The sequence below is a fragment of the Somniosus microcephalus genome, chromosome 11 (assembly GCF_052327205.1).
Source record: "Somniosus microcephalus isolate GS21.2 chromosome 11, FLI_Smic_1.0, whole genome shotgun sequence".
Lineage (NCBI taxonomy): Eukaryota > Metazoa > Chordata > Chondrichthyes > Squaliformes > Somniosidae > Somniosus > Somniosus microcephalus.
In genome coordinates this window covers 31,671,465-31,692,726 of record NC_140997.1, presented here as the reverse complement: position 1 = coordinate 31,692,726, position 21,262 = coordinate 31,671,465, and the positions used below count along the sequence as shown (strand labels likewise).

The window sequence follows — 21,262 nt, the reverse complement described above, 5'->3', positions numbered from 1 at the left end:
CCCGAATTTCTGGCCCCTTCTCTTTAGCAAAGCAAGGCTGTCTCTGTTTAGTAGGTGGAGAATATGTGAACTGGTTTAGCACTTGGCAGTCCTATCTACATAGATTCTTTGGAGACCACTAATTTGTGTTTAGTTAGAGAGCACAGCAGAATATAAATAAGAGTGTATGCTCTCTTCTAAACAATATTGATTTTTTTTTAAAGTTTTGTAATAGCAGGAACTAGGATTCTTTTGCCCCAGCATCTTGCAGTCCATGGCATTCATACAGGGACAGACTTGTGCGAAAAGGGCTCATTAAAGGAACTGGATGTTCAAAACATCTCATGACAAACATTACAACAGATTACGTGACTGCTGTCATCCTCCAAAATGAGACACATGTCCCAAAATACCTTGGCCTGGTGTGCAGTACAGTCCCCACCACTTGTATCACCCAGGCTTATGGAGGGCAACCGGACGATTTCCCATAACTGTTTACAATTACCATAGAAATCAATTATAAAGGCACCGCTTACAATGTATTAGGTGTGCCGGCTATTTCGGGCAATTCAGTAAATTCTTTGCGCCTTGTTAAAGTGTGATTACCTTAATTATTTACTCTTCAGTGCTCACTGTTTTTAAATTATAAATTGAAAGGAATAAATTAACTGTGATGATAGGTTTTCTTGTCATTTGAAATTGACAAATTTTGCACAAGTCGCAATAAAAGAGGTCGAAGCCGCAGGGCGAACGGCCGAAGCTGCCATGTTGAGATGAACGTGCTCACTATAACGGTACGGAGTGTACTACAGTGCATTCTGGGCAGGGGATGGGGGCAGAATTTGGGATTGAACCAGCTTCCAATGGATCTCTGCCATTTCTATCCACAGTCAAAAATTTCGATAAATGAGGGGCCCCTTCCATCCTGATGTCACCGAAAGAGGCAGGGCTAGTGCGTACTTATTATTCAAGGGTGGAAGCGGGGATCTAATACAAGCTTTCTAAAGCCACTCAATCGTGGAACAATCAATTGCCATTGGGAAAGGAGCTACAAAGAAATTGCTGCTGTTATCTATCAATTTGAACTCTTCGACTGCTTTATGTATATTTGGTGGCGGAGCAGGTGTCAAGGAATTCCAGCTCCAACCTCGTTTTTGATTGGTTGTATCCTGTACAGCCACGCTGAATGAAGGACAGTCCAATTGTACGAGTCGGCTAGTGCACAAATTTCTAATACATGACGAGTGGCAGAAAATCAACCCTGTGAGCAAACCTGTGCCAATATAAAGTATGTTTAAATTGTTTGAGCCCAAGCAGTGCTTTAAAAAGCTGCAAAGAAGCACAGAAACAAGGGTTGGGGTTCAAACACTCGCAGAAACTATGGCCTAGAAATAGGGCTGCACAGCACCTGGAAAAACAGGTGCAATACGGCAGTCTACGGTCCCAGAATAGTGGGCAGGAAGCGGGTGCACATTTCCAGACGGAAGTGCAGCGACTGCCATATTGGGTAAGGACAAACCAGAGGCATCTTTTACTCACACCTGAAGCAAGTGTTAGTCCCTTTGCATGTGCAAATACGGCCTGCTTGAGGTCCCCACTCCAACATGGGTTTGCCCTGAGGCAGCTAGCGCCATCACGGCTGAACTCGGGGAAACCAGACCTGCGGAATGCCTGCCATGGTAAGTAACTTATCAAAAATGGATACCCCTGAATACCATTAATGGGTGCAATCTGCACTGTTCTGAGGAATTGGGTATAGGATGGTGGTCTTACATTGATATCGACAAGTGCATACATAATGGTACTCTTAATAGTTTTGCATTATTATGCCTTTTGTTGCAGAACTGCTCTGGAGAAACATCCACTTCAGTTTTCTTTCCAAGATGGGATAATCCCTGAGATCTGTCCTTCAGACAGTGAAGAAACTTGGGCCTTGAACATTAAGCGAGGCATCCTCAGTGTTTTCCAGGATTCATACACAGTGAAGAAGCAGGAAACTGTTGAGGAGGTAAGAGACTTGTAAAAAACAATCATATTAATATTAGGGGCGATCTTCTAATGGTCGGAAATTTAGACTGATAGCCACACTAAGTTTCATTATAATAATGGGAAGGTTGCATCTGATTTAACTGCAAGAAGAAAATATTATGATAGTTCTGAAAATGTTTACGATCAAATCCTTTAATAAGTCAGTAAATTAATTGTATTGTACTCCTGTTTTGTTCTTCAGCTAGTTATCATTATCAGGTTAACTTATGGATATTTTTGAATATTAAGGGATATGGGGATAGTGCAGGAAAGTGGAGATGAGGTTGATGATCAGCCATGATCTTATTGAATGGCGAAGCAGGCTCGAGGGGCAACTGGCCTATTCCTGCTCCTATTTCTTATGTTCTTAATTGGTAGTATCAGCCGTGCCTCAGTTGGTAGCATTCTCACCTCTGAGTCAGAAGGTTGTGGGTCAAACCACCCTCCAGAGACTTGAGCACAAAAATCTAGGCTGACATTCCAATGCAGTACTGAGGGAGTGCTGCACTGTTGGAGGTGTCGTCTTTCAGATCAGATGTTAAACCGAGGCCCCATCTGCTCTCTCAGGTGGACGTAAAAGATCCCATGGCACTATTTCGAAGAAGAGCAGGGGTCTTCTCCCCAGTGTCCTGGCCAACATTTATCCCTAAAGCAATTTCATTAAAACAGATTATCTGGTCATTATCTCATTGCTGTTTCTGGCTGCTGCGTTTCCTACATTACAATATAGTGACTACACTTCAAAGTAGTTCATTGGCTGTAAAGCACTTTAAGACGTCTTGAGGACATGAAGGGTATTATATAAATGCAGTCTTTATTTCTTTAATCAAATGATTATTAACCCATGCATTGCTGATCATGTTTCTGATTTTTCGATCTGACTTGTGAGTGATATTCAGACCCTATTTATAGTTACTATTTGTAAATGCGTACTGGACTACATTTGGTTCAAGCTCCTGTATATAGAGTTGTGCAGTAAGAGTTAAACAACAGATGTCACAATGCAGTCTCTTTATTACCAAGCCTGAAAGTGATTCACTAAATTCAGTAATGTCTGATAATTATCCAGCATTGTGGTCCCTGGCACAAATCTGTACTTTCAGTTGAAGAGAGTTCCCTCAGGTCACATTAAGTTGGATTTCTGTTTATGTTGATGCAGTTATGTTTTGTTTAAATGATAAATGGCCACATTTACATGGTAAAAATTCCACATCTTATAAACTAAATAAATTTAATACGAGTCTATAGATATTTGAAAATTTTCAGAAAAGAAATTCAAAGTTAACTTCACAATGAGCTCCGAAAGAGTTCCTTCAGAATTATTGGTGACTGATGGTGAAACATTGGGACTAAACCCAAGAGGAAACCAGAGTACAACATTCCTCACCCCCCTGACACCACATGATGTCATCAGAACTTAACAGTCCCAATCTTTTCCTTTAGATTCACTGTTTCGAAGCATAACAGAGTCCCACCGAAATGTGTACAGCCTGTAACAAACTACATTTGCTGTGGAAAACTTGGGCTGAAATGCAATAGGTTTATTGATATCTTATTCTCAACAAACTGGTTACTTTTGAAAATGAGTGCGCTCAGAACTCTCCATAAATCCTGCTTGCACATTTAAGGGACCCTGTGTACCCCGTTGGCTATTGTGCGGTTGTCATGTGGGGACTAAGGACAGGAAAGCCATGTTTGTTGTAAGAGGCTAAATGTCCAGCATTTCAGTGTAGCCCTGGTACAGTCTCTAGGCCAACAACATCAAGCATTTACATAGTGCCTTTAACATATAGAAACATCTTCGCAATGGCTTCACAGATAGGAACAAAGGAACAGGAGTAGACCAGTCAGCCCCTCGAGCCTGTTCCGCCATTCAATAAGATCAGGGCTGATCTGCAATCTAACTCCATATACCTGTCTTTGGCCCATACCCTTTAATACCTTTAGTTAACAAAAAGCTATTAATCTCCGATTTAAAATTAACAATTGTTCTAGCATCAATTGCCATTTGCGGAAGAGTTCCAAACTTCTACCACCCTTTGTGTGTAGAAGTATTTCCTAATTTCACTCCTGAAAGGTCTGGCTCTAATTTTTAGACTATGCCCCCAAGTCCTAGAATCCCCAACCAGCAGAAATAGTTCCCCTCTATCTACCCTATCTGTTCCCCTTAATATCCTGAAAACTTCAATCAGATCACCCCTTAACCTTCTAAATTCCAGGGAATACAGCCCGAATTTGTGTAATCGCTCATCGTAACTTAACCCTTGGAGTCCGGGTATCATTCTGGTAAACCTACGCTGCACTCCCTCCAAAGCTAATATATCCTTCCTAAGGTGTGGTGCCCAGAGCTGCTCACAGTACTCCAGGTGTGTTCTAACCAGGGCTTTGTATAGCAGCAGCATAACTTCTACCCCCTTGTATTCTAGTCCTCTAGATATAAAGGCCAGCATTCCATTATCCTTTTTAATTATTTTCTGTACCTGTTCATGACATTTTAATGATCTATGTACCTGGACGCCCAAAATTTAGCTTTTCACCATTTAGAAAGTACCCTGTTCTATCCTTTTTAGGTCCAAAGTGGATGACCTCACATTTGCCTACATTGAATTCCATTTGCCACAGTTTTGCCCATTCACTTAATCTGTCGATATCTCTTTGTTATGCTTTCATCTACACTGCCTACAATGCCGCCTATCTTTGTGTCATTGGCAAATTTGGATATGTGACTTTTCAAGCCATCATCTACGTCATTAATAAATACTGTGAATAGTTGAGGCCCCAACACAGATCCCTGTCCTAGGACCCCAGCTGTTCACAATGTATATTAATGATCTGGACGAGGGAATTGGATGTAATATCTCCAAATTTGCCGACGACACAAAGCTGGGTGGGAGGGTATGCTGTGAGGAGGATGTCATGAAACTCCAGTACGATTTGGGCAGAAACATGGCAAATGCACTATAATGTGGATAAATGTGAGGTTATCCACTTTGGTGGCAAAAACAGGAAGGCAGATTATTATTTGAATGGCAATAGATTGGGAGAAGGGGAAGTGCAAAGAGACCTGGGTGTTCTTGTGCACCAGTCGCTGAAGGTAAGCATGCAGGTGCAGCAGGCGGCTAAGAAGGCAAATGGTATGTTGGCCTTCGTAGCAAGAGGGATCGAGTACAGGAACAAGGATGTCTTGCTACAGTTGTGCAGGGCCTTGGTGAGACCGCACCTTGAGTATTGTGTGCAGTTTTGGTCACCTTACCTGAGGAAGGACGTTCTTGCCATGGAAGGAGTGCAGCGAAGATTCACCAGGCTGATACCTGGGATGGCAGGAATGACGTATGAGGAGAGATTGTGTCGATTGAGCTTATACTCACTGGAGTTTAGAAGATTGAGAGGGGATCTCATCGAAACCTATAAAATTCTGTCAGGCCTGGACAGACTAGATGCTGGAAGGATGTTCCCGATGGTCGGGGAGTCCAGAACCAGGGGTCATAGTCTAAGGATAAGGGGTAGGACATTTAGGACTGAAATGAGGAGGAATTTCTTCACCCTGAGAGTGGTGAACCTGTGGAATTCTCTGCCACAGAGGGCGGTGGAGGCCAGTTCATTAAATATATTCAAGAAAGAGTGGGATATATTTCTTAAGGCTAAAGGGATCAAGGGATATGGGGAGAAGGCAGGGACAGGGTACTGAATTTGGATGATCAGCCATGATCTCATTGAATGGCGGAGCAGGCTCGAAGGGCCGAATGGCCTACTCCTGCTCCTATCTTCTATGTTTCTATGACACCACTAGTCACATCCTGCCAACTTGAGTACCTACCCATTATCCCTACAGCCTGGCTCCTGCCACTCAGCCAATTTCTTAACCAGTTCAATAATTTGCCTTCATTTCCGTGGGCTTCTACCTTAGTTAACAGTCTCTTATGTGGGACTTTATCAAATGCCTTCTGGAAGTCCATATAAATAACATCCATAGACATTCCCCTGTCCACTACTTTAGTCACCTCTTCAAAAAATTCAGTCAGGTTTGTCAGGCATGACCTACCTTTCACAAATCCATGCTGGCTCTCTCTGATCAACTGAAAATTTTGGAGGTGTTCAGTCACCCTATCCTTAATTATAGACTCTAGCAATTTCCCGACAGCAGATGTTAGGCTAACTGGTCTATAATTCCCTGGTTTCCCTCTCTCACCATTCTTAAAAAGCGGAGTGACATGCGCAATTTTCCAATCTAATGGGACGGTTCCTGAATCTGGAGAACTTTGGAAGATTATAGTTAGGGCATCTGCAATGTGCTCACCTACTTCCTTTAAAACCCTGAGATGAAAACCATCTGGCCCAGGGGAATTGTCACTTTTTAGTGCCATTATTTTCTTCATTACTGTTATTTTACTTATGTTAATTTTGTTGAGTCCCTGTCCCCGATTCAATATTAATTTCTTTGGGATTTCTAGCATGCTATCCTCTTCTACTATAAATACTGACACAAAGTAATTATTCAACATGTCCGCCATTTCCCCATTGTCATTGACAGTGTCACCACTTTCAGTTTTTAAGGGGCCAACATTGCTCCTGACCGCCCTCTCTTTCCTAATGTAACTGTAAAAATTCTTCGTATTGATTTTGATATCCCTGGCAAGTTTCTTTTCATACTCCCTTTTTGTAGCTCTTACTATCTGTTTTGTGACCCTTTGCTGTTCTTTGTATCTTTCCCATTCGCCAGGATCTGTGCTATTTTTTGCATTTTTGTATGCTTTTTCTTTTAGTTTTATGCTGTCCCTTACTTCTTTAGTTGTCCATGGCTGTTTTTTTTTGGCAAATAGAGCTCTTGCCCCTCAGGGGTATAAACTGGTTCTGCCTCATCCCGTTAAAGTCGGTTTTACCTAAATCTAGAATCTTAGTAGCTGTTTCATGTTTCTTCCTTTCAAACGTTATGTTGAACTCAATCATGTTTTGATAAATGTTCACGCACAGTTAGGCTGTTAACTAAATCTGGCTCATTACTCATTACTAAATCTAATATGGCTTGCCCCTTTGTTGCCTCTAGGACATATTGTTGTAGAAAACTATCCCGGACACACTCAAGAAATTCACTACCTTTATGACCGGCGCTAGTCTGCTTTTCCCAATCTATATGAAAGATAAAATCCCCCATTAAAACCACTCTGCCTTTGCTACACGCTTGTCTAATCTCTGCATTTATACAATCTAGCACTTCAGAGCATGTTACCAGGGGGCCTATACACAACTCCCACTACAGTCTTAGATCCTTTCCTATTTTGTAATTCAACCCAAAAGGTCTCCACTCTCCACTGGCTGCTTACCTCTCTTTAAATCCTCTCTTATCATTGAAGTGATTTCATCCTTAATCACTAAGGCTGCTCCTCCACCTCTGCTATTTTCCCTATCTTTCCTGTAGACCTCATAACCTGGTATATTTAGTTCCCAGTCCTGACTGTCTTGCAGCCATGTCTCAGTAATGGCTACCATGTCATACCCGCCAATTTGAATTTGTGCCTGCAGTTCATTCAGTTTATTCCTTATGCTCATAGCCATAAGGGAAACTGATGTGCAGCCAGGAAGGGAAAAATAAAGGGAGTAAGACTGAAATCTTGATCGCAAAATGGGTCCCAATGAGGTTTAGAGAGGGAATTCTACAGAGCAACTTGAAGTTCCTGTAAATTCTCTGCAAAGTATGGTGAGTTACATAAGGAATAATAGGATGCCCCTGTTTAATACTTTTTAATACTTTTTAACAGCATTCTGGAATATCTCAAGTCAGTTCGTTAGTATATAATACTGCTCTATATTTTTTGTTTTTGTTTTAATACTTTATCCACAGGTTGATGTTTCTGGAAAGTGTTTGTCTACATATAAGGTGCAAGGTTCTCTTCTTGTGAAGTCGAAAGACCTGAATCGTTGTTCCCTGCGTGCCACAGCTGTCACTTCATTACAGTCAGTAGTTCTACCAGATGCTGCAGTAAGCAAAATCTTTACCATCATCCATTATGTGTGGACTCCATTAAAGTTTATGTGAATTTTTTCCATCATCTTAAAAATGAAAACATTATATTTTGCCTATTTTTAAATCGTACTGTATTAGTTAATAGGTTAATAAGTTAATTAGTTAACAAACTTCCAAAATTTTGCTTCCGAATAGTTTTGATTAGAATTTTGAGATGCAGAGAAAAACTGTAACTGAGTAATTGTTATAAAAAATAACTTATGTATTAAAAAGTCAATTTTTCAGTTATCAAGTTATAACCAAGAAACATGCAAAAATATCTTTGCCAGTACCTTAAATCAGCTTGTGTGATATATATTTTTTTTATTCGTTTGAGATATGGGCGTTGCTGGCAAGGCCAGCATTTATTGCCCATCCCTAATTGCCCTGGAGAAGGTGGTGGTGAGCCGCCTTCTTGAACAGCTGCAGTCCATGTGGTGAAGGTACTCCCACAGTGCTGTTAGGTTGGGAGTGCCAGGATTTTGACCCAGCGACGATGAAGGATATACAGTAAACTCTTGTTTAAACAGCACTTAATCATCTGGAATTCTTTAATAACCGGCGAAATTGTATTCTGATTAATGCACATTCTAACTGCATGTTTAAATGGTGGGGAATGACTTACCACTTGTTCCCGCCACCGCTGTGGGTGCTGCAATCTTCCCCGCACAGTATCAACTGGCCGTCCAGCCAAAGAGGAACCCAAAGATAAGTTTTACTGTATATTTGTGGGGCCAGAATAAGCAGGTGTGCTCCTTCGGCTTTTACAAAACCAGCTTGGGCCATTGCCGCTCCATGTCCCACCTCCCCTCCTGAGTTCGGAACACCCCCACAGAATTACCACCTTCTGCTGGTCTGAGGTCGGCCGATATATAAATTGCCTCGGTAGATATACCTCTCCGTTATTCAAAATTTTTAATCAACCGGCACCATCCCGGTCCCGTAGGTGCCGGATACGAAAGAGTTTACTGTACTGCGTGAAAGAGAAAAGGACTATTATAAAAACAAGCGTATTGGTGTATGAAAGAAATGGGGAGGATTGATCCAGTCTGATGCTTCGTTGTTCTCCTTCAGTCTCACCAACAGATCCTGGATTCCCAGTTGGAATGTGTGCAGAGCTATAAAGGTGGCGTCATGGAAATGGCCACTTGCAATGAGTCGGATGTCTTTCGGCCCTTCTCCAAAGAAGGAAAAGGTGCAAAGACAGTGATCCTCACAACACTAACACTTTTAAAGATGGAAAAAGTAGTATCCATGCCCAGAGGTGAGTTAGAAATACTGAACCCAAACCAGAATTCGGCACATTTCCTTCTGGGATGATTTGTATCCAAAACCAGCACTGGCAGGGTTGGCGTTGACTTGGGCACCTCAAATCACATGGTCACCGTATGTGCTGGCAAACTGTGTTGGACCACCAAGCTGTGTTTGTGTACGTTGGCTCTTATAAAGGTTTTGTAGCATGAATAAACTGAATGCACAGGTTCCATGCCGGGATAAAGGACGGAGCTCAACTTAAAGTTCCTACATAACACCCATTTTTTTGATGGTTCAGTCTACTGCTTTTGAAATTAAAATGGGCATTGCACTGTATAGTTGAGTATCAAAATGGTCATAAAATAGGAATCATAAAATTCTTTGGAAAATATCCCTTAATTCCTAAGTCTAGATCCTACAGACCCTTGTGGAACACCACTCGCCACATCTTCCAATCTGTGAAACATCCTATCATTTGCTTTCTGTCCTCCAACCATCTCTCTGTGTTTTTATTTACCATAATTTCATGTACTCTTATCTTTACCTTAAATGTATAATGTAGCGCCTTATCAATCACTTTTTGAAAATCCTTTTTGCAAAATACTTATAAACCACATCCACTGCATTTCCTTTACCTATCCTCTGCTATTTTTCAAAAGGCCGGAATTTTCTGTACCTGGGCGGGTTGGGTGTGGGCGGTCACTGTGGCGGGTCGCGACCCCATTTTTCATACCATGTCACTCTTGAGATCGACTTTCCACTTTCCATTAATGAGGCCTATTAAGGCTGCCCTGTGCGTTACCCGGCCCTATTAAATGGTGCGGGTCTGATGACGTCAGCGATGACTCGTTTTCAGCCGGGATATTTAAAGGAGCCATGGTCACAATGCATTTGAAGGTTCATCTAGGAGTGTGCAGGCAGCATACTGCACAATTGGATTGCTACAAAGAGTGCCAAACATGACTGCATTGAGACAGAGGGCTGCACAAAGGTTCTCCGACGACTCCTTCCATATACTTGTGGAGGGAGTGAGAGCACTCGGGGAGATCCTCTTCCCTTCTAATGGGCGGAAGAGACATCCCCAGGAGACAAAAGGAGCCTGGCTCCAAACAGCAGAGGAAGTCAACAGCAGGGATGTCATCAGCAGGACCTGGGTGCAGTGCCACAAACGTTTCAATGATCTCATTAGATCAGGAAAGGTGAGTGCAAAGCCACACTCAACTTCATCCTGCTGTGCCTCTCATCACATCCCCATCACTCTGCCTTCCCAACCCTGCTCCTGCACACCCTTACACCAATATACCTTGCATGCTCACCCATCCCTCTCTCTCTATCTACATTATCACATCCCCATCTGACAAGCCACCCCTCACACTCACCCTCATCCTAGTGCAATCGTACCAACTAACAACACACAAGGAGGCCATTTGGCATTGCCACCCCACCCCATCATAGTCACCCTCTACAGATGTAACCTATTCATTCCCTACACTCCTTCCATCACTCTCACTCAACCTTCTCTTCTTTCCCTCCTTGCAGGAAAGGAGAGCCCACAAGGAGAGGGAGAGAACTGGAGGTGGCAATCCATCATTGGCCACCCTAACACCAGCAGAGGAGGCTGCCTTGGAAGTGTCTAGAGTCGCCAAGCAGCTGGAGGTGGGAAGATGGAGAGAGGGTGACATCTCAGCAACCTGGTGACAGAATTACATATCATAAAGCAGTCACTCATATGGGGTCTGATGTCAGCCGCCAGTAAATGTTCATTATGGCATAATGATATTTATACCCATTCTTCATATGACATATCTAACTCATCTCTTTACTCTCCCACAGGTCCATCAAGAGACCCCCCCCCCCCATTGTCCAGGAGGAAGAGGAAGATGACTCCTCAGAGGAGCCTCCAGCCTCTGAGGGTGCACCGTCACCAGACATAAGGGCACCCAGCACCAGCTCAGATACTTCCACCTCGGTGGGTCTTCCGCGAGATAGAGTAGTGTTGTCACCTGGTGTCTCACAACTCACAAGTGAGCAAGAACAGATGGTGGAGACAGGGACAGCAGTGGAGACTCCTCGCCGGAGGGTGCAGGACTTTCACAGCTCTGCTCAGCTGCATACAGACGTTGAGCCTCGGGGACCATCCAGAAAGAGGTCGACCCTGGAGGTGCAGGAAGAAGTGTTGCAACCACGATGTCTGCAAATATGCAGAGAATGGAGGAGTCCATCTCCAACATGAGCACCACTGTGTTGCAGGCGATGGCGACTGTAGGCTCTTCCATGGATAAGATGGCCACCTGCATGGAGCAGCTAATGCACCACTCACAGGAGCACATGGTCTCTATGGAGAATAGATGGCAATCTATGGAGAATAGATGGCTATCTATGGAGAATAAATGGCTAGCTATGGAGAATAAATGGCTAGCTATGGAGAATAGATGGCAGAGGCTCATACACCTCCTCTCTAGGAGGGATGTCAACATTGAAGTGGGTCCTCATGGCCCCACTGCTGTGCAGCAAGGTGCTCCCTAGCTCCTTGCTAGCAGGGAAGTGCAGGTGGCCCATGAGAGGGATGATGGTGAGAGGGGACATGGAAGTGGGGGCTCTTCGCAAAGCGCTCACACTTCTCCCCCCCCCCCCCCCCATTGTCCCCCCTTCAGTCAGAGCCCCAGATGTCTCCTCGAATCGAGTTGGCTGTGTTTGCCCCTGCAGTCGCAGGAGGAGCAGACTTTGGCGGGGCCATCACAGGCTCCAAAACCCAGAGGGCGTCCGCCAAAAAGTGTCTATGCAGTCGCAGCAGGGAAGTGAGCAGGCTGCCCCTACCTCTGCTGAAGCCACAGGTGTAGCACCTCGTCACATCATCACAAAAACAGATTATCTGGTCATTATCACATTGCTGTTTATGGGACCTTGCTCTGGACAAATTGGCTGCCGCGTTTCCTACAGCAATGACTGCACTTCAAAAGAACTTCATTGGCTGTAAAGTGCTTTGCATCGCCCTGAGGTCATAGAAGGTGCTATATAAATGCAAGTTATATATTTTTTTTCTTTTCATGGTCGGGACACTAAATCTGACAGGAGATATTAAAGCAGGAAGTTGCAGGAAAGATGAGCACGGATTTGGGATGTGACAATGTGTTGAAAGACTTTGGAGAGGAAAGGGAGATTTGAGATGGGGCAAGGACAGAGAAGTTGAGGTGACTTTTTTGAGCTGGGATGATAACAATTGTTCTGAAAGGGAGGCTGACAAGTACCTGAGGAGAGGGAACTATTTACAATCTCAGCTAGCATGGGGCCCAGGAAGGGAAGCTGGATGATCAGCAGTTTAGTGGGAATGTGGTCATGGGAGCAAGAAGTGGGTCTCCTGGACAAGATGATTTGAGAGAGGGCATAAGGGGAGATGGGTGAGAAACTGTGGAGAGATGCAGCTTCGGGTCTAGGGCAGGGCGTGGGAGCAGGTGGGAGGTTTGGCTTGATGGGCAAGGGTAAGGAGGATTGCTTAGTTTTCAAGCTAAAAATAATATTTGATTATTTGAGTTTAAATTAGAATTGTTGGAGATATAAGAATCTTCATATAAGTCCCGCTCCAGAGACTTGAGCACAAAATCTAGTCTGACAGTCCAGTGCAGTACCGAGGGAGTGCTGCACTATCTGAGGTGGCATCTTTCGGATGAGACGTTAAACTGAGGCCCCGTCTGGCCTCTTAGGTGGATGTAAAAGATATCATGGCACTCTTCGAAGAAGAACAGGGGTCTTCTGGCCAACATAATTAAAACAGATGATCTGGTCATTATCTCATTGCTGTTTGTGGGACCTTGCTGTGTGCAAATTGGCTGCCGCGTTTCCTACATTACAACAGTGACTACGCTTCAAAAGTAAATTGTTGGCTGTGAAGCACTTTGGACGTCCTGAGGCCGTGAAAGGCGCTATATAAATGGAAGTTTTTTTTTACACAAGTAGAAGCTGCAGTGGAAATCCAGAGTTCTTCGCTGTGTCGTGAGCTGTAGTGTAATGTTTGACATTCTGTAAACCAGCAATTTTATTTCTTAACAGTGCAACTGAAGCCGTTCCGCCTCAGCACTCTGCTGTTTGAGAGAGAGCATGGACAAGGGAAAAAGGCAGGACATTCGAGTGCAGAACGGGTAGCAGAGGCAGTGAGACAACTCTGCTTAGCTAAAGGAATGACCTTGGAGGTAAGACACCTTTGGTTTTTTCATAGGTTAACTCTTTATTAACTTACTAATAAAGAGTTAAGTTTAATAAAGTTCCTTATTCGCAAAGACTAGAACTCACAATTGTAGTTTTATTTAAGGTTCTGCCGAGCTTCCTTGAAAGTTCTGTTGGAATGGCATGTACAAAACGAGGAGTTTGTTTTTTTAAACAATTGGCAAACCTGGATAAAAAACCAAGGCCCATATTGCAGGATATCAACAAGTCTGAAGAGAGTAGGGACGAGCATGAGATGAATATAGAAAGAAGTAGTGATTAAGTGATGCCAAGTTTAAGTATCAAAGTTACAAGGCAATAACACAGCTAAGGAGCTCCGCAGACCTTACAGAAATGGTTTGTATTTTTTCTGCTCCCGGGGATTTCTACTACAGTCCACGACTATAGAATCATGCAGCATAGGAGGAGGCCATTCAACCCATTGTGTCTGTGCCAGTTCTTTGAAAGAGCTACACACTTAATCCTGCCCTTTCGCTATACCCCTTTAAATTCAAAATTGTTTTTGTGCTTAAGAAAAAAGGAATTATTCAGTAATTCAAATTAAGCAGTGGGACTAAAACAGGCTTTTTGGTGCCATTCAGATTTGAATTATCCACTAATTCGAATTAAGTGACTTTGAATTAACAGTAGCCTTCACATTTAACTCCTGTCTGCCTGCCTGTGTCCCTATCTATCATCATATCATATATATAATATAAAATCAGATTGCCCAGGGCACTAGGACGTGGTGCTTTGTAACTATGGAGCAACAAAGTGGGATGGGGAAAGTGTTACAGGAAGTAGGTGTGACACTTACAGAAAGTGAGTATTATGTACTTTTAATATACTCCTAGTCAATCTCTCAAGGCTTTGCACATGGGGAGTTAAAACCAAGTGCAACCTTCAGGTGAAGTGGGGTTAGCAGGGAGGGGGTAATTGAACCAGGGCACATAGATGTAATTCAGTCCTCCTTTTCAAGTGATACAGTTTGGCCTTGTTTTAGTGCAATATTTAATTTTATATTATTATTTATAGTTAAACATACAGGACTTTGGAAAGCAGAGAAGCAAAGCTGGTTGGAGCATAGGGGGGGCAAAATTCCCCTCGTTTGCGCCTCCGATGGGAGATCATGACGTCATCTCCGGGCGCATCGCCCTGTTAGCACTCCCGATGCAAAATTCCCCTTTTTCGCCTGCCTGTGCGCCTCTTTTTTAGCAACAGGTTCGGCAGATGTTTTCCAGTCGGCAGGCCTGTGGAGGAACGCTATTTAAAGGCGTCCACTTTTGGTTGTTGTTTGTGTCAGCCAGGACACCCACGTCGCTTTGTAGGCACCTCATGAACACCCTGAGATCTTCCGTAACTGCAAAGGATTCCGCTCACTTAATGTGCAGTTGGTGTGCGACCACACACGGCGAATCATGACTGTCAATGCCCGCTATCCTGGTAGCAGCCACGCTGCCTTCATCCTGCACCAGACCGGTGTGCCAGATCTGTTCAAGCCACCACATAATGCTGCCAGCTGGTTGCTGGGAGACAAGAGCTATGTGCTCTTCACCTGGCTCATGACTCCCTCCGCAACCCCAACACTCGTGCCCAGCACTCATATAATGAGAGCCATGCTGCCACCAGGAACATCATTCAGCAGACCATCGGAGTGCTGAAGCAACGGTTCCGGTGCCTTGACCTCTCGGGAGGAATCCTCCAGTACTTGACTCAACGGGTGTCACTGTTTGTGGTTGTCTGCTGCGTGCTGCACAACCTGCCGATCATGAGAGCGCAGGCCTTGCCACCAGGTATAGCCGCACCACCTGAGGAGGAGGGAGAGGAGGAGCAGGAGGACCAGGAAGAGCAGCAGCGTGGAGGGAGGAGGCACGCACTCCATGCTCCATCTGGAAGGGAGGTCTGTGACCGACTTATTGGAGATCGCTTCCAGTGATTTCCAGTCATCTTGCCGGTTGCTGAGCACATTGCCATCATGCCAGCAATTTGTCAATCCATTGCTGATCCCAAAACTGAAATGAGAAATTGCATCAAATGTGCAACAATACAATAATAAATTTATCATAATCCAATCTACACATACATACATCATCACCATTGACTACTCATCCTTGTGCAAACCCTTATCTCCCCTCTTTACAGTCCCTTTAACTAGTCTAGTGTTCGTACGTAGTGTCTCCCCAGTGGCTGCAGAACGGTGGGTGTAAGGATGCTGAGTGTTGGTGGCAGAGACTACAGATGGCTGTGCTGGACGTCCTACACCAGCTGTGTGCCTGGAAGGCCCAGCTGTACACTGCACCAACTCAGGCTGGGCGGCGGCAGTCAGGGCTGGCTGGATGACAGGCATCGCCAAGTGCAATGGCGGAGTGGCAGTGGTGGGATCAGGAATGCTGACATCCTGAGAGAGGACAGCAGCTTCCTGCTCCACTGACCCACTGGCATTCCTCCGAGGCAGCAGCTCCGGATCCTCACCAATCTGCTGGAGCACAGATTGGTGGGCTGCTGTGACACCGTGAGCTCCCCGGTGCATTGTGGTGCACCCAGCTACGATGACAGCAGTCAGAGCTTGCGTGGCATCCAGCCGAGAGTGCGTAAGAGCAGTCTGAGATTGGATGCCAGCAACCAATGTCTCCATCACCATGTTGGTAAAGCGAGTAGCTCTCTCGCTACCTGTGGCTTGAGCCATAGATGGTGTTGGGTATTAGGCAGTTCTTCTCAGAGCAATGAAAAGGGTCGGCAGTATGTGCCTGTTCTCCTCGAAACAAGCAAAGCTGCAAATGGGTATCTGGTGAATGATTGAACCTCCCCTTTAAGAGCTGGAAAGCAGCAGTGCAAGTGATCAAATCTGTTTGGAACTCACCTGAAATTCGGCAGCTCTCAGTTGTTAGCGCCCCACTGAGGACATTAGTGCTTGATTTAGCGCTCCTTTCCCTTCCTGGGGTGATGTCAGGGAATTTAGGTGAGGCTCAGAATCATTAGCGTCGGGCATTAACTTTTCAAACTATTTGCAGTTAGCGCCCCAAATGGCTCTCATGGGGAATTTCACCCCCCTGGGGTTTCTTCTTAGTAGAGGCTGAGGAGCTGGGAGATACAAGACTGAGGTGCAATTGCACTACCACTGGTGGGAGGATGTAATTACAGAACGGCCAATTTACACAGACAGCTTCCATTAGAAATGTACACATAGGAATTTATAATGGAAAAGTTGATACAAAAGTGACACAATCCTAAGAACAGGAAGTTGTGGCGGAGCCACCAAAGGACTCGGATCGTTTGTACATAATTCCTTTAACAACATGTTAGCTACAGTCTGAGTCTGTATCTTTATTTATGCTGTTTAACTGTACAGAGTGTGGTTGCTTTAACAGCGCGGCTAAAACGTGATGACGTCACGCCATTCATCACGTGATTCCCCCACTGGCGGGAAAACGTGATGACGTCATGACGTCAGCCACAGGACTGCAGGGGCAGTCCTCGTGGAGCCTCCAGAAAGACCAGACCTACATTCGATGTTATCCTGCAGTTTCTCGTTGAAGCCTGTTTGTTTTATTAAAGTTCGTTTTGTTTGATCGCCTGAGTAGAACTCAGTCTTTTAGTTAGGAACCCACGTTCCTACAAAGTAAGGTTTTGTAGATAAGAAGTGTGCACAGATGTAAGATTTTGATGCATTACTAGTCAATCTACAGTGGTGCAAATACACCCTCCCACCAAAACATGATGGGCATTCAGTTATTTTTAGATTATTAGGATGAATTTCCTTGGCAGTTCTCCTGGTTCGCTTTGGTGGAAGATCGCACGTAAATGGGGTTTCTGCTGATCTTCTGCCAATGTTCGAACTCACAGTAAGCATTGCCATGGGAGATCTGCCTGTGTCCTTTGCAAATGGTACTCCTAATTTAACCTGTTTACCAATCCTATTGCCTTCGCCCTCCCCAGTTACCTGTAGCAGCATTGAGCACCAGTATGACAATAGTATGTATTGAATCCATTTCAACTTTCGTCAGACAAAATATGTCTACATTCAGATGACATATCATTGAATGATTTACTGTCTGGGAAGCTTTTTGATAACATTGAGAAAAGGACAACATCATGGGCATTCGGTTATTTTTAGATTATGGGGGTGAATTTCCTCGAGAGATCTGCTGATCGGCTGCTGTAACTTTGGTGGAAGATCGACTGAAAGCGAGTTTGTGTGCCTAAATGGGTTTTCTGCTGATCTTTTGCCCCAGTTGTGGCAGCCAATCTGGAGAACCCAGAGGAAATTTGCAGTGTATAAATCTAGCTTATATTGACTGGCAACAGGGAAGCCATCTTGTGTACTGGAGAACTTCCAGAGAACCCAATGGGGAGACTGGAATATAATTTTAGACAGTGTGTTACTCTATTCCTTGCTCCATCCCGCCCCTGATGCAAATGTGTAACTAAGAGCTCAAGCAGAGGTTGCCTATCAATGGGAACACTACTTTAGTCATGATGTATTCAGCTTACATAGTTGTTGACTGATGTAATAAGCATGTATACTAATCTTCTAGGTAATAGCTGTTACATTTTGGCAAGGTGAGAAGATTATATACTGGCGTGTTATGTAAGGTACAGCTTGTACATTAATCAAACTCCACTGTTACAATGCAGTAAGACCCAGCCTCTGAGGAGCATTAATGCTTCACCAATGTGATATACTGATTTGGAACAATCTCTCTCCTTGTTTGTGGCATCTCAGGGTGACATTCCCAAATTATGTCAAATTTGAGGTATGGTGTTTAACCCACTGGGAAATAGAGATATATTAATTTCAGTTATCCAATAAATGAGATTTTGTGTCTACATTCAATGGACAATTGCACTTGGGTGGCAGAGGTGAAAGGGCAGTGTTCTAAGTCACTGGACTGTGCATTGATAGACAGGTTGCTATGTCATTGGAAACGTATGTGATGGACAGTAGACACGGTACAATTTTGTGGGTGCAAACAAAACAGAGGTCTGTTGTTAGTAGGTAAAACAAACAGAATAGCCATTCTTCAGCCAAGCAGTCACAGAAAGTCACAATACAATAGAGAAAAAAGCTTGAAAGGACACAATCCCTTTTGTGGGCATCAGGCTGGGTTTCAGACTATCAATGAGAATAATGAGTAATGCTGACAGAACTCCCACTGTGTCAGTGTTGGTGGGTAAGACTTTGAATATACATTAAAAGGCATTCAGAATAGGATACAGGGGCTTCACTCTGGAATATTGATCAGAGCAGATAAAAGGAAATAAAATAAGAATGTGACTCTTTTGTTTCAAGTGGGAAGATTGATCAACCTAATTGTAAAAGGCTTATAAACAAAGCAGGAACTGATGTCTGAACTGTTTGCAGATGTTATTTAAATGTACATACTACAATTACCCGTAGCTGTAGGCCCTGAATTTCCACAGGGGTTTTCCTGATATGCTGTAACTTTTAAAACAGCCATTTATGCCATTTCTCTGGCATTACACTGTTTCCCCAGTCAAATTTAACGTGGTAGCTCAGGCCAACCCTTGCGGACATTCAGGGACATTGGGGGTAATTCTAACCCTCAAAAACAGGCGGGTTTGGATTGGGTGGGAAGTAAAAATGTCAAAAATTTCAAACAGGAACTCTACCCAGCCTCCCCACCCCCGCCATTACTAAAGCTCACTGATCCTCAACTGCGGCCTTTTCCAGGGCCTTCCCCACTTGACAGGCAGCCAACGTGTCAATCAGGCTGGCTTTCGGGCGGGGGGTGGGGGGGGCGGGGGGGTGGTGGGTGGGGGGCGGGGGGGGGGAAATGTTCACACGCAGTGGAGTTACAACTCTATGGCATTCGGGGAAACCCGCACTTCCAGGTTTCCTGCCCATAACTCCTCTGCCCCGCACTCCAAACCCCACCCCAGTAAATATCAGGGCCAATTGTGTTTTTTAGCCCTCTGAGGTGCTACTTTTGGTAAGCTTTATTCTGTTCCCATATCATACTACAAAGTGAGTATCTGATCTGTTTCCAGAGTGCTATGAATGCAGCTCTGAAAATAGCTGGGAAATATACAAGAGAGGCCTCGGTGACTTGCCTCCAGTGACCCCATATGCTGATAAAGCATCCAAACTCCACTTAAGAGTTTTCCTAAATGTCACGACTGGATTCTGGAACTTGCTGTCTGGCCAAACAGGACTCAAACCCACGCTCTGCTTCTTTATGGGACTGTGATGGCTTTATTGTATCACTTCCACTCTACTGCCCCCGCCCTGCTGAATTTATTTAACTGTCAAATGCAAACAAATCCCATCAGTGTAGCCAAGTAAACTATAAATAGTTGACAAATGATGTGAGTGAGCTACAACAACAACTTATATTTATATAGCGCCTTTAACATAGTAAAATGTCCCAAGGCGCTTCACAGGAGCGTTACAAAAACAAAATTTGACACCGAGCCGCATGAGCTATTAGGGCAGGTGACCAAAAGCTTGGTCAAAGAGGTAGATTTCAAGGAGCATCTTAAAGGAGGAAAGAGAGGTAGAGAAGCGGAGAGGTTTAGGGAGGGAGTTCCAGAGCTTAGCTGAAGGCATGGCCACCAATGGCGTGATTAAATTCGGGGATGCGCGAGAGAAAAAGAAGAAAAGAAAGACTTGCATTTGTTAGATCCGTGATTCTGAGAGAATGATGTTTTCAAATAACTACACGGATGCTGTAACTTAACAATCAACAGGTGTTTACTGGAGTAGGGTAGTCTCAAGACTGGGGGTACAGAGGCATGCTCAAGGCTTATATACAGGTGTGGTCACTGCCGGTACTACAGTATACAGGAGCTGTAAAAGTAGTTCTCTCTTAAAGGTACATACACTACAATTCCTCCCCTTTTAGATTAGCAGTACCCATAATATTCAAATAACAATTAACACTTTAACATGCACATTAAACAAAAATAGTCCATTTATAGATTCAGTCTTTGGGGCGGCTTCCTGATCCTTTCTGGATAGCGCCTTTCCTGAGGTTCTTGTTCTTGGTGCGGAGGCGAGTCTGGCCCCTTTTCGTCGGTTAGTTCATCAGTTTCCACTGCTACTGGTTCTGAGGTAGATGCTACCGGTATGTCGGGTTCATCCCCAGGTACTCGAGACATGGGGTTGACTCGTTCCTGTGACGTGGCGTCTCACAATGTTCTCCCCGACATCCACTGTGTACATTAATGGCCCCTGCCTTGTGCATATCGTTCCGGGTTGCCATTTCTCTGTTTGGTAGTCACGGGCCAAGACTGGTTGTCCTACATTGAAGCTCCTTGTCGGCTTCTCATTGATGTGCTGGAATTGTTTATCCTCAACATTTCTTCGCACATTTGGTCTGAGCAAATCCAGACGAGATCTCAACCTTCGGTTAAAGAACATCATGGCCGGGGTCTGGTTGGAAACTGCATGTGTCGCATTTCTGTAGGCTAATAGGAAATTGTCCACCTTATGCTGTAGTGGAATTTCATCGTCGCACATGGCCTTTATCGCCTTTTGAAAGGTTTGTACGAACCTCTCAGCCAATCCATTTGTGGCTGGATGATACGGGGCGGATGTGTAATGCCTTACCCCATTCCTTCTCATAAATTTCCGAAACTCTTCAGACACAAACTGTGGTCCATTATCAGAGCAAATCTGCTCTGGCAAGCCGTTCCTGGCAAATATGGTCCGTAGGACTGCAATCGTTTTCTCTGTAGTGGTTGAGGACATTTTTATCACCTCAGGCCATTTCGAGTGAGCATCCACTGCTATTAAGAACATTGAGCCCATGAATGGACCAGCAAAATCAATATGCACCT

General features: G+C 44.3%; 1 protein-coding gene across 1 annotated transcript in view; it reads left to right on the top strand.

The window, feature by feature from the left end:
* apoltp (apolipoprotein lipid transfer particle homolog) overlaps positions 1-21,262 on the top strand; it is a 433,926-nt gene that overhangs the window by 60,564 nt on the left and 352,100 nt on the right. Inside the window, exons 5-8 of the mRNA XM_086000433.1 lie at positions 1,822-1,987; positions 7,847-7,984; positions 9,083-9,272; positions 13,310-13,449. Coding sequence (XP_085856559.1) covers positions 1,822-1,987; positions 7,847-7,984; positions 9,083-9,272; positions 13,310-13,449 — 634 coding nt within the window. The remainder of the gene's footprint in view (positions 1-1,821; positions 1,988-7,846; positions 7,985-9,082; positions 9,273-13,309; positions 13,450-21,262) is intronic.